The sequence below is a fragment of the Artibeus jamaicensis genome, unplaced genomic scaffold (genome assembly GCF_021234435.1).
Source record: "Artibeus jamaicensis isolate MK-2021 breed Jamaican fruit bat unplaced genomic scaffold, CSHL_Jam_final contig_374, whole genome shotgun sequence".
Classification (NCBI taxonomy): Eukaryota; Metazoa; Chordata; class Mammalia; order Chiroptera; family Phyllostomidae; genus Artibeus; species Artibeus jamaicensis.
The window spans coordinates 721,216-739,513 of record NW_026521808.1 but is presented as its reverse complement, the minus strand read 5'-3'; the positions used below and the strand labels follow the sequence as shown (position 1 = coordinate 739,513).

At 38.1% G+C, this 18,298-nt stretch overlaps 1 protein-coding gene across 2 annotated transcripts in view; it reads right to left on the bottom strand.

Moving 5' to 3' along the window:
- F8 (coagulation factor VIII) overlaps positions 1 to 18,298 on the bottom strand; it is a 203,053-nt gene that overhangs the window by 150,913 nt on the left and 33,842 nt on the right. For both annotated transcript variants that reach the window (XM_053664492.1, XM_053664493.1), the window contains exons 3-5: positions 16,932 to 17,054; positions 13,526 to 13,738; positions 4,379 to 4,447 (exon numbers count right to left, since the gene is read on the bottom strand). In XM_053664492.1, coding sequence (XP_053520467.1) covers positions 4,379 to 4,447; positions 13,526 to 13,738; positions 16,932 to 17,054 — 405 coding nt within the window. The remainder of the gene's footprint in view (positions 1 to 4,378; positions 4,448 to 13,525; positions 13,739 to 16,931; positions 17,055 to 18,298) is intronic.

Below are 18,298 nucleotides of genomic sequence, written 5' to 3'. Positions count from 1 at the left end.
TATGTGGATGAAGGAAAAAGAAAGGCTGGGTATGCAGTTGTGATTCTTGAAGGAATAGTACAGGTCAAGGCCTTACCACAGGGAACCTCTGCTCAGAAAGCTGAACTGATTACATTGACAAGGACTCCGGAATGGTCACACAAAAAGAGAATGAATATGTATACTGACTCAAAGTAAGCTTTCCAAATTTTGCATGTACATGGTTCCATTGGGAAGAAGAGTACTATGAGCCTTCAATAACAAAATTAAGCATGCAGCAGAAATTTTAAAATTATTAGAGGCTGTTCAGATACCTTTAGGAGTGGCAGCTATGTACTGCCTGGGGCATCAGAGAGAGGACACTGAGTGGCTAGAGGAAACAATCTGGCTGATTGAACAGCAAAAGAGGCTGCTAAAGGAATGTTTATAATGCCTTTGGTACCTGTTCTAGACTTGTCACAATTTTACCCTGAATATTTTAATATTTGCAGGATGGTTTCTTTTTTATTTATTTATTTTTTATTGTTGTTTAAGTACAGTTGTCTCCCCACCATGCCCCCACCCTTCAACCTACCCCCTTTGGCTTTGTCCATATGTCCTTTACACATATTCCTTGATGGCTCTTCCCCTATTATCCCTCTTCCCATTTCTCTGTGGTTATTGTCAGTTTGTTCTGAATTTCAATGTCTCTGGTTGTATTTTGCTTGCTTGTTTGCTTTGTTGATTAGGTTCCTCTCACAGGTGAAATCATATGAAATTTGTCTTTCACAACCTGTCTTATTTTACTTAGCATAATGCTCGCCAGTTTTATCCATGGTGTTGCAAAGAGTAGGATTTCCTTCTTGCTTTCTGCTGTGCAGTATTCCATTCTGTAAATGTACCACAGTTTTCTGATCCACTCATCTACCGATGGGCACTTAGGTTGCTTCCAGCACTTGGCTATTGTAAATTGTGCTGCTATGAATATTGGGGTGCATAGGTTCTTTTAAATCTGTGTTTCCGGACTCTTAGGGTGTAGTCCCAGCAGTGGAATTGTCAGGTATAAAGGCAGTTCCATTTTTAGTTTTCTGAGGAAATTCCATACTGTTTTCCACAATGGCTGCACCAGTCTGCATTCTCATCAAACAGTGTACTAGGGTTCTCTTTTCTCCACAACCTTTCTAACACTTGTTGTTGATTTGTTTATGATGGCAGGATGGTTTCTAATATGTGGGAGGACTATTTGTTCCTATGTTCCAGCAAACAGTTCCAGGGGACAAGGATCTCTGGGAAGACTGATGGTTTTTATACCTCAAAAGCCACACACCACCCAGGCTCAATGGGAACCCTATCTTGTACATGATTGTAACCATGATTTGTACTTTTTTAGCCATGCTGAATATATATCCTTGACTGTATATTTAATGCCAGCCTTGTTACCTCTCTGAATATAGAAAAAAAGTAGATTAGCCTGCATCATGGCAAAAGCTTTGAATGCCACCTCAAAAGCCATTAATGCCATCAGTGCCATCAGTCAAGAAGTAGGTCAAATTAGAGAAGTAGTATTAGAAAATTGTGCAGCTATAGACTACCTCCTTTTAAGATAATCACAGATGTGAAGAATTTAAAGAACCCTGCTCTTTCAACTTGACTGGTAATTTACAGCTCATGAAGCATAAAGTAAAGCAAGTAAATGAAGTAGTGCCCTATATAATACAAACAGAGGAATTCTTTGATACTGATTTATCTAAACTAAACACCTGGCTGCCTAGTATAGTATTACTGGTCTTAGAAAGGAATTTGTTGTTTTTATTATTTTCATTTTTTTCAGTGTCATAGCTTGTTTTACATGGATCTGTAATTAATTGTACTCTTAAATCTTCTACCAGACTATGTAATGCTAAGATACATGCTCAACAACAAAATGATTACTTCAATACAAAACTGACCTCATAGAAATAAAATAGTTTAAACTAACAGTGGGAGAATGATGGGAAAACTCAATAGTTGAAATGTTTTTTTGTTTTAAGGGATAGTTAATAAGCTTAGCAGTTAATAAATATAAGAAGCTGTTGTTTCAGGAACTGAAGGTATGGCCCACCCTGACTCCAGGAGACTGAAAGCAATTTGACTTTTGTGCCCCAGAGGGGACTGCAAGCAATCCAGATGGTACCTGAGCCATTGTGTTCCAGGGAGAGACATCTGCCACCCAGGACACAGATAAAGAAAATCACCCAGGACACAGGACACAGGACACAGATAAGAAGAATGGCCCAGGACACAGATAAAGAATCACTGGTCAACAAATGAAAGGATGCTAAGGAAATTCCTGGACTGTAACTTTTATCTGTTTAACCTCTTTCCTGAGTTCCAAATCCCTTACCTACACTTTTTCCTCCTTATAAAAAGGACTGGCTTGAAAGGAAATAAAAGATGTTTTTTTAGGGTACATAACTCACAATCTTCTCAGATCCCTAGCCATCTGAATAAAGTGCAAATAAAGATTCAATCCCTGTCTCTGCTCATTCGTTCTGGTAGTGACAGGCAGCATGGATGCCAACTTTTTGGTTTCAGAGGGAGGAGAAACTAACTTGGTGTGAAGGAGGAAACAGGCTTTCTAGGCAGAGGAAACAACATAAGCAAAGGTCTGGATGAAAGAAAAAGCATGGCATATTTGGGTGTAATACAAGATGTATTCAGTGTGGCTGGAGCCTGGAGAGTGAGACAGGAAGAGAAACACAATTTAGGCATCCTTGTGTTAACAAGTTTGCATTTTTCCTTGAGGTAAAATGGAAGGATTTTAAAGACTGGAGTGGCAAGATCAGTTCCGCATTTATTTCAGTAAGTTCCCCCTGGCTGCTATAGTAATAATGGAGTATCAGGACATGAAAAAAGACCAGGAGACTAGTCAGGAAAGATTATGAGGGCCTCAAGTCATAAGATGGGCCCTGAATGGTGTGGCTCAGTGGATTGAGTGCTGGCCTGGGAACTGAAGGGTTGCTGGTTCAATTCCCAGTCAGGGCACATGCCTGGGTTGCAGGCTGGGTTCCCAGTGCAGGGTGCACAAGAGGCAACCATACTTTGATGTTTCCCTCTCTTTCTCCCTCCCTTCCCTTCTCTAAACATAACTAAATAAAATATTTAACAAAAAAGAAGATGGCAGTGTAGGAGGATAAGAGAGAATAGATGATCATGCTGTTATTGTTGGTTATATGATGATTAGGAGGAGGAAGTGGCAGAAGTACTAACACTATTGAAGAACTATTCTGTTCTAAGTTACTTAGTTGAAGTCACTCACAAATATCCTATGAAAAAAAGTACAGTTGGCCCTTGAATAACATGATTTTTAACTATGCAGATCCATTTATACACAATTTTTTTTATAATATCTAGTTGGCTCTCAGTATCTGTGGGTTTCACCTCCTTGGAGTCAACCAATCATGGGTTGAAAATGGTACAGTTGGGAGTCTTTGGATGTCAAGGGCCTACCGTATGCATTTCTTTGCCATTTTATGTAAGGAACATGAGAATTCACAGATTTTGGTATTTAAGGGAGGCTCCTGGAACCAATTCCTTACAGATACTAAAGGATGACTATGGTTAAGTTTTGGGGGAGTCAATAGTTATATGTGGATTTTTGGCTGCACAAGGAGTCAGCATAACCTCCATGTTGTTCAAGGATCAACTGTAATATTTCAATGTTAAATTTTGAGGAAACTGAGACATAGGGAGGTTAAGCAACTTGCCAGAGTTACTTAAAAGTTAATAAATTAAGATAAGAAAAGGTATACTCATTGAAGCAGAGAATAGAACTGTGGCTGCCAGGAGCTGGGGGTGGGGGAAATCAGGAGATATTAGTCAAAGAATACAAACTTTCAGTTTTTAAGTGAATAAGTTCTGGAGATCTAAGGTATAGCCATGATAAGTACAGTTACAAATAGTGTGCTGAACACTGGAAATAAGCTTAGAGTAAATTTCAGGTGCACTTGTCACACACAAATGGTAACTGTGAGGAGATGGATGTTAATTAGCTTGACAGTAGTAACCATTTCACTATGTATACATATATCAAATTATCATGTTGTAAACCTTAAGCATATACAACATACAACTTTTATTAAACTTTTATTAAGTTGAGTAAAAAGTCTTTGTTAGTGGATTTAATGAGGGGGATGAAGGTAACCAGTTACCCAGCTCCTATATCTTCTTACCTCATAGCTGCCAATGAAACTAAGGGTGCATTTGGGGAGGGGGCATTAATTGTCATTTGTGTCTCCTTTATTCCTGAATAGTAATGTAGTTTATGATCTCTTTATAATCACTTCCTCTGAACAACTGTGGCTCTCATCTCACATATCAGAATAAATTAATATATTTATTTTCTTTCAGGAGCCCAACATTCAGATTGTAGCCCACTAACCTTCATCAAATACAGCAAAAAGTAGTACAAATTCATGCAAGGTCTGTGTCCTTTCTCTGGCCAGACTCCCTGCAAAAGAAGTGAGAGCATTTACCTTCTATTAAAAATCCTTTTGTAGCAAATTGACATAAGAAGAGACATTACTTCATCATCAGCTTAAAAGTAAGCACAAATATAGTCCTTTGTCTTACATTAACTTTACTATAACATCGTTTCTTTGATGACAGGTCTCCTTTATCATTACTTCTAAAACTATTTAGGGTAAAGATCTCTTTTTTAATTTCAAATTTGTTGCAGACCACTACTTTTGTAAAATACAATAAAATTAATTATTACAACATGGAAGTAAAAAGACACACAAAATTCAAGCCATATAATCATACTTTATTTACAGGGTGGGGCAAAAGTAGGTTTACAGTTGTTTATATGGAAAAATACAATAATTCATAAATAATAAAAGAATAAACTGTGCTTCCCATACTTACAACCTACTTTTGCCCCATCCTGTATATATGTATGTGTTCAGAGCAAGTGTAAAAGAGAAAAGAAAAATTATAAAAATAATGCACACTATTCATGGAAAATGTGCATATAAGCAATTAATATAGAGAATTTCTATTATGTTTTAACATTTATTTACTTCTGCAATTGTAAGTAAACAAAAAGTTATGAGCAAAATAACAGCTGTCCATATTAAACACCGGTAGTCCCACTTTAAATGAACACCATGCACACCAATATTTAAAATTGTTAATGTTAAAAATGAGCTTGTGGACTTCCGGCCAAGATGGAGGCATAGGTGGAAACATTGTGCTTCCTCACACAACCAAATTTAAAGACAACAAAGTTTTAGTAACAAAAATGCAACCAATACACAGAAAATTAAATTGTATGGAAGTCCAACAACAATGAACCATGAACCATTCAGCCAGACCAGTAAGAGGGGTGGAGTTAGCAGCTGGCAGAGTGGGGTCCAGCAGAAAAAGGTCGCCGGTCAAACCAGGCGTGCAGGTGGTGGTTGAAGGATCCCAGGCATGGGTTGGCAATGGGAGGACCCAGTGAGGGCGCTGGGTGGCTGGCTGAGGGCAGTCACACATTGGCACACAGATAATCTGGGCAGAGGAGTGAGCAGTGAGACAGACCACACGAACCAGGGCCCCAGTGATGGGAATTAAATCCTAAAAGCACCAATTGGAAGGACTTTCAGGGTCAAGGTGCTGGGAGAAGCTTCCAGGCTCACAGAGAGTTCATTGGAGAGACCCACAGGGTCCTGGAGGGTACACAAGTCCATGCACCTGGGAACCAGCACAAGAAGGGCCCAATTTGCTTGCAGGAAGCAGCAAAGGGGACCGAAATCTGAGAGAAAGCAGAACAAACACCATTGCCCCTCTCTGACTCCACCCTCACATACAGCGTCGCAACCCAGCCACTGGGTTGCCCTGCCCTGGTGAACACCTAAGGCTCTGCACCTCATATGTAATAGGCATGAACAGACCAAAATCTTATGGCTCAAGAACAGCTCAAAGCCCCAGAGCCAATACTTCTAAGCGACCAAGAGATAGCCAACCTATCAGATGCACAGTTCAAAACACTGGTGATCAGGATGCTCACAGAACTGGTTGATTTTAGTCACAAATTAGAGGAACAAATGCAGGCTAAACTAATTGAAATGAAGGGAAATGCACAGGAAACCAGTAGTAATGGAAAGGAAATTGGGACTCAAATCAAAGGAGTGGACCAGAAGGAAGAAAGAAACAACCAAACAGAAAAGAATGAAGAAACAAGAGTTCAAAAAAAAAATGGGGAGAGGCTTAGGAACCTCCAGGACATCTTTAAACATTCCAACATCTAAATTATAGAAGTACCAGAGGGGAAGAGGGACAGCCACGAGTGGAAAGCTTATTTGAACAAATGATAAAGGAGAACTTCCCCAATCTGGCAAAGGAAATAGACTTCCAGGAAATCCAGGAAGCTCAGAGAGTCCCGAAGAAGTTGGACCCGAGAAGGAACACACCAAGGCACATCATAATTACATTAGCCAAGATTAAAATGAAGCAGAGAATCCTAAAAGCAACAAGAGATAAGGGTACTGTCACCTATAAAGGAGTTCCCATCTCCTTTGTATGAGTAAAAAAAATACTCATACAAATTTAAAATATAGGCAAAGCTGTCTGAAAACATTTTAATTCTTCTTATTTTATATTTTTTAAATAATCAAATAATGAAATTGAATTTCACTTTTTGGTGAACTACCACCACCAGGATACAGAACAGTTCCAAAAGCTCCCCAAACGCCCTCCTTCTATCCCTTTAAGTCATATATCCAGTATATGTATGTGTATATACTGGAGTATATGTATACACCATACAGTTGCATTTTTGAGAATGCATTATAAATGAAACCATACAATATATAAGCTTTTGAATCTGACTTTTTTACTTGGTATAATGCCTTTGAGATTCATCCATTTTGTTGCATGTATCAATACTATATTTTATTTCTGGGTAGTAATTTGTGGTATGGATGTACCACAATTTGATTAACCATTCACTTACTGAAGGACATTAGGTTGTTTCCATTTTTTGGCTATTACAAATAAAGCTGCTGTGAGCCTTCATATACAGATTTTGTATGAAGGTTAAGCTTTCATTTCTCTAGGGTAAATACTAAGAAATGGAAATAAAGTTTATATTTAACTTTATAAGACACTGCCTACAATTCTGACACGAATTTCAGTGTGTGTGGGTTTTTCCCCAACATGGAGCAGTTCTGGGACACGAACTGGGTGTCATATAATTTAACTCAATTCTGACCCTATTTTCCTGGAGTTGGCATCAGACCCAACAGGTTAAGGACTCAGTCCTACAACACAGCCCTCTTTCCACCACTTCTGATGCCAATTGCAAGTCCAGGTTGTCACCTGTGCTTCTGATCAACTGGCTATAAATCAGAGGTTCCAGTGACCCCACCTTGGGGTCCATTAATTTTCTAGATTGGCTCACAGAACTTGGAGACACATGTTACATACTAGATTACCAGTTTATTATAAAATATTATAACAGAAACAGCCAGATGGGAGATATGCATAGGGCAAGGTATAGGAAAAAGAGAGGACTGTTTCTATGTCCTCTTTAGGTGCATCAATCTCAGAGCACCTTCTGGTGTTCAACAACCAGGAAGCTTGCCAATCCAATCCTTTTAGGTTTTTATAGAGACTTCATTACATAGGCATATTTGACTAAATTACTGGCAATTAGCAATTAGATTCAACCTCCATCCCCTCAACCCTATCATGCAAGTGGGACTGAACATTCCAACCCTCTAATTACATAGTTGGCTCCACTGGCAACCAGCTCCCAACCTTAGGTGTTTCCAAAAGTCACCTCATTATCATAATAAATGATACATTTATCGCTATCATCATAGGACATAACAAGGGTTTCAGGAGCTCTGCCAGGAATGGGATGAAGATCAAATACATATATTTTATTTTAAATCATATATCACACTACTAAATTATTTTCCAAAGTAGCATTACCACTGTGAATTCCCATGAACAATGTTGTTGTGCATTCCTGCCAGCATATTTGATAATTTTTAAATTGTTATTTAGCTATTCTAATAGGTATGTAGCAGTATTTTACTGTGGCTTTAATATGAATTTTTAATTTTTATTTTATTTTTAATAATTTTATTTAGTTATTTTTCAAGTACAGTTTTTTGTCTATTTCTCCTATCCCAACCACCCCCCATTTTGTTTTGTTTTTAATATGCATTTTTTAAATGGTTAATGACATTGAGCGCCGGAAGCTGACTAGCAGCCGTCCCTTGACACATTCGGGAAGGATGAGATGTATCTGCACAGCAGAGGCAACTGTGGCTGGACTTCCTGTCTATCTCTCCTTGCATGTTTGCTTTTGTGATTAATAGGTGGTGAGATTTTGACACCTGTATTTCAGGTCCATTGATCCACAGAATTCCAATGAAGTTATACAAAATGATTTCTTGGCCATAGAACAAAAGTCCCCCCTAATGAAGTAGCCCCTGAATATCTAGAAGTTAATGGAGTAACAGCCCCTCCTCTGCCTTGGAGAGGAATATATATTAATTAGAATTAGACAGGCAAAGAAACAGAAGAAGCTGGTTAGCTATTACAAACTAAGCATGTAGAAACAATTACCAAGGAGTCAGAGTCCATATTACATAAAGAAACATTTTAGACAGAAAGATAGATAGCTAAGTTAGACATCACAAAGGCCTTATAATAAATTTCCTATAACCTCTGCTCAGTCCTAGCATATCCTTTTGCCCCATGCCAAATTCTAAGAACTTTAATAAACAATAAGACATCTAGACTCTGTATATACAGCTATTTCTAATTGTCTGATTAATGGCTCTCCTGGTCAAAACAACCTTTGTTTAACATAACTGAAACTATGGAAATTCTTGTACTTTTCCTGGTTACCTCTGTATTGTTTTTTTTTCTGCTTAACTGATCACACCATGCATTTGTTCCTTTAATGTTATGCAACAATCTCTACAAAAATAAAGCCTAGATCAAACTCTGAAAGTTGGGTCAGACCCACAGAGGCTGACTGTTCTTTGGCATCCAATTGGGTGTCTGACTATTTAACGCCTGTGCCGTCCATCCTTTGGGGACTCTGAACCCTGCTGAGGCTGGACCCTGGTAATTGAGCATTTTTTCACATACTTATTTGCCACTTGTATATCTTCCTTGGTAAAGTATCTATTCAAATCTTTTGCTCATTTAAAAAATCAGGTTTTTTCCTGATTATTGAGATTTGAGAGCACATTATATATTCTGAATATAAGTCCCTCGCCAGATGTGTGACTGGCAAATGTTTTCTCTCAGTCTGTAGCTTGTTTTTTTCATTCTTTTATCAGTGGGTTTTTTCCACAAAACAAAAGTTATTACTGTTGATAAAGTCAAATTTATCAATTTTTAAATAAATGATGTTTTTGGTGTCTTCTCAGAACCCTTCTCCTAACCCCAGGTCATGAACATTTTCTGCTATATTTCCTAAAAATTTTATGGTTTTATATATTATATTTATATCTATAATTTATTTGAGTTAATATTTGTATAAGTAGTAAGGCTTAGAATTGTTGCATATAGATGTTCAATTTTTCTAACACCATTTGTTGAAAAGTCTGTCCTTCTTTCACTGAATGTTTTTTGTACCAAATCGATTGGGCATACTTATGTGGATCTGTTTCTGGACTCTATTCTGCTCCATTAATTTATGAGTCTATTCCATTGGCCAATACATGTTATGATTAATGCAGCTTTGCAGTAAGTTGTAAAATTGAGTAGAATTATTCTCCTAAATTTATTCTTCTTTTGCAAAATCATTTTAGCTAATCTAGTACTTTTGCCTTCCCATATAAATTTCAGAATCAGCTTTCTATAGCTACAAAATCAGTCTGGAATTTTGATTGAAATTATAGCTCAGCTGGTTAGAGCATCATCCCAATACACCAAGGTTCAGGGTTTGATCCCCAGTCAGGACACATACAAGAAGCAACCAATGAATTCATAAAGAAATGGAACAACAAATCTCTATTTCTCTCTCTCTCCTTCCCTCTCTATGTTCCTCCTTTTCTTTTGCTAAAATCAATAAATAAAAAGTTTAAAAATCTATAGATTGGGGAGAAGTGAGGATTTCACTATGTGGAATCTTACAGGTCAAAAACAGTATTTCTTTTTAAATTTTTGTACTTTGTTTTTATTTATTTTATATTATTTTTTACAGTTAATACTTTTCAACATTTTTATTATTGTTCAAGTATAGTTTTCTGCCTTTTACCTGCTACCCCTCTGCACCACCCCAGTACTCCCCTGTTTCCACCCCCCTTGTTATTGTCTATGTGTCCCTTATAATTGTTCCTGAAAACCCTCAAAAACACTATTTCTTTCTATTTAGATCTGCTTCAGTTCTTCCATCAGTACTTTGTAGTTTTTACCACACATGTATATGTTTTGTTACATTTACCTAAGTTTTAGATTTTTTGAGCTATTATAAATATTATTCTTTTTAAAATTTTTATTTCATTATTAATTGATAGTATATAGAATGCAATTTATTTTTAACAGCATTATTGAGATGTAATTGATATACAAAGAACAGCACATATTTAATGTGTATAATTTAATGAATTGGGACATAGAAAAACACCTTATGATACCATCACCAAATCAAGGTAATAGGTATATCCAATATCTCCCAGGGTCTCCTTGTGCCTCTTAGAGTGTGTGTGTATGTCAAGGCCATTTCATGTAAGATGAAAACATTTGAATGTTTAAAACACTCAAACATTAATGAAGTGAACATTAAAACATTTAATGTTCACTTCATTAAAACATTTTGAAGTGAACAATACCATATTTTTAACTATATAAACTGTTGTACAGCATATCTCTAGAACTGACTCATCTAAAATAACTGAAACACCATACCTTTTGAATACCAACTTCCCATTTTTTCTACCCTACCTTCTGGCAACCACTATTATATTCTCTGCTTCAATGAGAATTTAAGACTATTGAACTTCTGGCCAAGATGGAGGTGTACATAGATATGCTTTGCTATCTCAAACAACCAAAAGAAGGACAACAACAAATTTAAAAACAAGACAAAACAAAAAATACAACCAGAATTGCCAGAAAATCAAACTATTGGAAGTCTGACAACCAAGGAGTGAAAGAAAAAACTTTCATCCAGACTGGTAGGAAGGATGGAGACAGTCAGCTGTGGCAGAGAGGATGTGGTGCAAGGCAGCAGACCAGTGCCAGTGAGGTGGTGACTGGCAGACCAGGGCAGGCAAGGCCACGGCTGGCAGACTGGGCAGTCTCACAACTGGGAGAAACAACTGGTGAGCGAGACAGACCACACAACCCTAGCACAAGGAAATAAAGCCTCAAAAGCTCTGGCAGTAAAAACCTGTGAATGTTGTGGTGGTGGGAGAAACTCCCAGCTACACAGGAGAGTCTGTTGGAGAGTCCCACAGGGTCCTAGGAGGTATACAAGCCCACCTACCTAAGAATCAGCACCAGAAGGACCCAATTAATTTGGAGGCAGCTGGGGAAGTGACTGAAAGTCAGCTAAGAGCCAAGCCAATGGCATTTTTTTCCTCTTGGACCCCTCCCCCACACATAATGCCACAATGCAGCTAAGTGGGCTGTCCTGCCCTGGTGAGTACCTAAGGCTCCATCACATAACAGGCACACTGAGACTGTATATATATCCCAAATGAAAGAACAGATCAAAACTTCAAAAATAGTACTGAGTAATAAAGAGCTAGCCAACCTATCAGGTACAGAGTTCAAAACACTGGTAGTAATCAGGATGTTTACAGAAATGGTTAAGTTTGGTCACAAAACAGATGAAAAAGTGCAGGTTATGCAAAGTGAAATACAGGAAAATGTACAGGGAACCAACAGTGACAGGAAGGAAATTTGGACCCAAATCAACAATTTGGAGCAGAAGGGAGAAATAAACATCCAATGAAAACAAAATGTAAAAACAAGAATTTTAAAAAATGAGGAAAGGCTTAGGAACCTCTGGGGCAACTTCAAACATTCCAACATCCAAATTATAGGGGTGCCAGAAGGAGAGAAGAAAGAACAAGAAATTGAAAACTTATTTGAAAACATAATGAAGAAAAACTTTTCTACTCTGGCAAAGGAAATAGACTTTCAGGAAGTCCAGGAAGCTCAGAGAGTCCCAAAGAAGATGGACCCGAAGAAGCACAGGCCAAGGCACATCATAATTACATTAGCCAAAATTAAAGATAAAGAGAGAATCTTAAAAGCAGAAAGAGAAAAGGAGACAGTACCTACAAAGGAGTTCCCGTAGGATTATCAGCTGATTTCTCAAAGGAAAACCTTGAAGGCAAGAAGGGGCTGGAAAGAAGTATTCCAACCCATGAAAGGCAAGGACTTACATCCAAGATTACTCTCTCCAGGAAAACTATCATTTAGAATGGAAGGGCAGATAAAGTGTTTCTCAGATAAGGTCAAGTTAAAGGAGTTTATCATCACCAAGCGCTTATTAAATAAAATGTTAAAGGGACTTATCTAAGAAAAAGAAGCTGATCAAAAATATGAACAGTGAAATGACTACAAACTCACAAATATCAGCAACTGAACTTAAAAAAACAAACTAAGCAAACAACTGGAACAGGAACAGAATCACAGAAATGGAGATCACATGGAGGGTTATCAGTGGGAAGGGGGAGTGAGAGAATGGGAAAAAAGGTACAGAAAATAAGAAGCATAAATGGTAGGTACAAAATAGACAGGGGGAGGTTAAAAATAGTGTGAAAAATAGAAAAGCCAAAGAACTTACATGTGTGACCCACAGACATGGTGGGGGAATGCTGGTGTGAGGCAAGGTACAGGGTGGAGGGGAATAAAGGGGAGAAAAAAATGGGACAATTGTAATAGCATAATCAATAAAATATTTTTTAAAAATTGTAGGGCTAGGTAGTGCCATGTCTTCCCATAACTTCCCAGATTCATAATTGGGACAAAATAAAGTCCAGTGGAGCTGATTTCACCATTAAAAATTTAGGATTAAAATAAATTATACAATGTTTATTCTCTAATTTAGTTTATACTATGAAACTATAAATTAAACCAAGACAATTAAAATTAAGGTTGTTTTTAAAATAACTTATAAACATATATAAATGCTTACTTTCTTAGATTTTTACATGCTTTTGGGTTAGAGATGACAAAATAACCTCCCAAAGTAGTCTATACACCAATGATCACGCATTTGGACATGTCTACCTTCATAAAGCTTTCAAGAAACTTAACACAAAATTCACAAAAGGCACTACTGGGACAGACCACAGGATATTTGAAGTGGAAAGCAGAAATGGTTTGAGAAGAGAGATATAATTCAGGAAGTTGGCTTTTCTTAACTGTGAAAGTGCACTATGGCAACATAGAATGGGCATTTGCTCCTTTAAGAAACTGATTATTCTCCTTTTCATGGGCATAATGCTAGAGAAAAGGAGCCTCTCTCAGATTATTAAGAACATAAATGTTATCTTTCATTAATAGATCCAAGATACTTTCCTCCTTATTTCCTCTCATTCCTACCCTTTCTTACACTTACCTTCTCTACAAACCAGCAGGGTTCCAATGAGGCCTGAATTCAGGTCTTTCACCAGGTCTACATGAGAAAAATAGGAGTAGGTGAGACATGGTGGGTCTGAGGCCATTGGACCATTCTCTTTCAGGACCTGCCAGATGTAGGTATGACTTTCACCAGGAATGACTTTATCATCTTCCTTCTCCCTTTCGATGGTCTGATCCTCATATTCAGCACCTAAAGCAAGAATATAAAATTGTCCTTTTTATGTCCTTGTCCACTTAAGGAAACATATCAAGTTTATTGTCACCAGTAGATTCCACACAAGAAACAGACTTCCTGCAACTTATTTTTTTTAATTTTAATTGTTGTTCAAGTACATTTATCTGCCTTTTACTCCCATTCCAGCCCACCCCCCCAGTGCTCCCACCTCCCTCCCATTTCCACCCCGCATTGTTTTTGTCCATGTGTCCTTATACTTGTTCCTGTAAACCCTTCCCCTTTTCCCCTGAAATTCCCTCCCTTCTCTCCTCTGGCCACTGTCAGCCTGTTCTCTATTTCAGAGTCTTTGGTTATATTTTCTGCAACTTAATTTAGAAGACTAACAAGCAGCAGCTATAAATGGGGAGAAGCCTCATGTATTCCAGGGGAGTTCTAGACCACTAATGCAAACATAAGTGGTGAGGGTTTCTCAATGAGACCTTCATACTCTAACCAACTATTTGCTTTTATTATTGTGTATTTTAACCTAATTGAAATCAGTTTAACTCAACAGGTACATATTGGGTAAGTACTTTGCCTCAGACTCTTTAGTAAGCACTGGGGAGGATCAAGGGAGGAAAAGATACAGAGATTTTTTAAAAAGATTTTATTTATTTTTAATGAGAAGGGGAGGGAAGGAGGGAGAAAGAGAGGGAGAGAAACAATAATGTGTGGTTGCCTCTCATGCGTCCCCAACTGAGGATCTGGCTGGCAACCCAGGTATCTGCCCTGACTGGGAATTGGACCAGAGACCCTTTGATTTACAGGCTGGCACTCAATCAACTGAGCCACAGCAGCCAGGGCTAGATACAGAGATTTTTTAAAAACATTGTCAACTTGGTTCTCTCTAGAGGGTCAGATCACATAAGGGGCAGATATCTTCTGTCTGTCTGGTCTTTAGCAATGTTAAATTTGATCCCTGGCTTAGCCTGATACTTCTTTTGTAAATTGAGCACTATATGTGTTCATTGCTAATGAAGTGTCATTGCATCTAAGTCTTCTATTGCTTCTATTGAAACATTTTTCTAGTAACTCACCATAGCTTTATAATGGTCTCTGAAGTCTCACAGTAGCAAAAGCATCCAGGGTGCTCTTCATTTGTACCCCATCTTATCTCACAACATTTATACACCATTTCCAATACAGCAGTGCAAGCAACCCCTGTACTGCCCTTGTTCTGCCAATATTTTTACTACAAATTCTCAGCAGCCAAAGGCCACCCCCAAATCCATGAAGGTGGTCCCCACTATAAAGTCAGCCTCTCCGGGGTATAGGTAAACCCCCTCCATTGGGGACTAGGGACAAATGGTTTCATCAAGAAGCTACAGCAGACCAGTAGTTGTGCTTGGAAAACCTTGGACATTTAGAAAAACCTCATTGGCATCTGGGGACAGAGGGTGTGGTTCATCTGTCTATGTGATCATGGGTCAGTATCAAGTTCTGGATAGTGGATATGTGAACAGTATTTTTGCCCTGGCTGGCATAGCTCAGTGGGTTGAGCACAGGCTGTGAACCAAAGGGTCAGGTTTGATTCCCAGTCAGGGCATATGCCTGGGTTGTGTGCCAGGTCCCCAGTGGGGCCCACACGAGAGGCTATACACATTGATGTTTTTCTCTCTCTCTCTTTCTCCTTCCCTCCCCCTCTCTAAACACAAACAAACAAACAAACAAATATCTTTAAAGAGAAAAAAGAATTCTAAAAAAAGAAAAAAGTTAAGTAGGAAATCATGGGACTGCCTGTTGAGAACACTGAATAACCATCCTAAATGTAGTGGTGTAAAACAGCTACTATTTTATTATGCTCACTGATCTGTGGATCAAGAATTCAGACAAGACACAGGCAAGATGGTTGCTCTGCTCCAGGGCATCACCTGGCACAACTCAAATAGCTGAAAAATGGAATCATCTGGATGCTTTTTTCACTCACATATCTAGTACTGGGCTGCAACGACTTGAAAACTGGATTCAGCTGGGACTGTTAACCAGCTGTTGACAAATACTTCAACACTTGATTAGATACTTTCAAAAGATTATTAGAAAGGTCAACAAACATATAAAATAATATTCAACATCATCACAGAGTTACTTAACTCTCTGGAACCTCCAGATTAGTATAAGAAGACCATAAGCTTGTGGATAAAAATATAAAGGCATGTGATGGGACTATAAATCACATGGGCATTAGGCCATCACCTCGCTGTGTTGTTCCTGGGAAGAAACACTGTAGATGCCCCTGTAAGAGATTAGATTATCCATTTTCCCAGACCTTACCTGGCTTGGGGTACAAAAGAGTCGTCTCTATGCTTATTCCCCAGCAGCAATATTGTGAGAACCCTCGTGTCCCAAAAATGCCCCTAGATTTATTCTAGAAGCTCCCAAGTGGATAAGCCTCATGGAAATAGCCAGCCAGGCTCTATTCTGAACCTGGGATAACTTTTCCTCTATATTACCTGCCCCATTCTGTCTCCTTCCCCCAATCCAGGTTAGCCCTGGCCACCTGAGTACAATCCAGAAAATTAAGGCCTTCCAATTTCAGAATGAGAAATTGGTCAATATGTGAGCACAGTTAGGCTGTGCAACAGAGGGAATGCACTCTAATACTTTATTAATGATTTCATGGAATCTTCTTGATCTATATATGTTATGATCTATCGGGACAATATCATAGTCTATTGTGGCATCCTCTTCATTCCCTTCCTACACTATGAAGTTTAAGGAGAAGATGGTCGAAGAGACTTTGGCCAAACAGGTTGTTTGTTTTAACAAGGTCAGCTTGTGCTTCTGTTATTTGGCTCTCATCACATGGTGGCATCCATATTTAGAAATTGAGAGAAGAGGAAGGAGAGTAAATATCTGAAAAGTCAAAATCTAAGGAAGAAGAATTGTTTCAACTTTATACCATCAGTCTTGACCCTTCCCTAGAAAGTTTCCTGGGCATAGGAAGGCAGATGAAGTGGGAATTTTAGACTCTGTGGCCTGGCTGTCTATGGGAAAATAGAGGACCAAATCAAAACTTTGGAGATGAGAATAAAATGACAATATCTTTAACTTCATGAAATGGGCCTAGGTTAGAAATGGCCCTAATTCTACTATTCATTAGTTGCATGACCTTATACTCAATACTCTTCTATACCTAGATGACAGTACAATACAAGGACATTTGACTCACCTTCAGAAGCTTTCCAGTAGGATACACCGACAGCATGGAGACTGATAGCATGAGAAGCCATGTTTTTAAGTGTAATGAGTACTGTGTCATAAACCTCAGCCCGGATGGTAGGACCCAGCAGACCTACAAGAATGAGATGGTTCCCAAAGGTCACTTGGATGGTGTCACTCCAGAAAACCTGTTTTTATGAAAGTCATGGTCAAAGTCACAGTAGAGAAGCATGCCCCTATGACTATTGATAAAAAGTACTTAAATGAATGAATGTAGAAACTGCTATCACCAGCTCAACCTCATGGTTGTTCTGAGGACAGAGTTCTGGCAATTCATTCAATGCATTCATTCATTTAACTAATACTAGTTGAATTTATTCTAGAAACTGTGCGAGGGAGTGGAGATGCAGTAGTCAGTAAGACATCATAGAGATCACTTTTGAGAGACATTAAGCACATAAAGAAATAAACAAGAAAGTTCCAGGTTGTTATAAATACTAGAAAATGTAGTGATGTGCTAGAAAATGATGAGGCTGGAGGTGAAAGATACTTTAAATATGGTCATCAGGAGGGGCTTCTCTGAGGATGTAGCATTTCAGCAGAGAGACAACTAATAAGAAAGCAAGATTTGCAAAGATCAATTCAACACAGATAAAATAAATGCAAAAATCCTGAGACAGAAATAAGCTTCAGAATAATTGAATACATGTGGTTGAAACAAGCAGGAAAGTAACAGAAAATAAGGGTATAGAGGTAGGCAGGGAACATAACATGGAGGACTTTGTAGGCCATGGGAGTTTGGAGGAATTTAGAATTTATAAGAAGTAAGGAAGAAGAAGGAGGAGGAGGAGGAGAAGGAGGAAAGAAAAATGAAAACAAAAAGTAAGCAGACTTAGGACTTGTTTTGGAGGAAGTGTCAACAAGACTTGCTGATAGATTGGATGTTGCAGATAGAAAAAAAAAAGAGAGAGGATCCAGGGGTGACTGCTGTAATTTTGGTTTGTGCAACTGGTAGTCAGGCTATGATATAGAAAATTAAGAGAAAAAACAAGACTCCTGACTTATAGACATATTATGTATAATATCTTAAGTATAAGATACCTAGAAATGATTTATTGAATGAACTGGATTCAGTGGGATGAAAATGTGAAATGCTTTATTTTTCATAATTTTTCATTGCATTAGGTGAAATTTCCCTTTCTTGCAATTTGAACAATTCCAATTTTTTTACAGTAACCTTTACATATCAACAATATAATTTTTAGGTACTAATAAGTCCAGTCCAGTCTAATATCAAACTTTTTATCTCCCCTGCAATTTAAGGGTTCCTCCTTCCTCCAGCTAAGTTCTGACTAGCATGGAAAACTTAATGGGAAA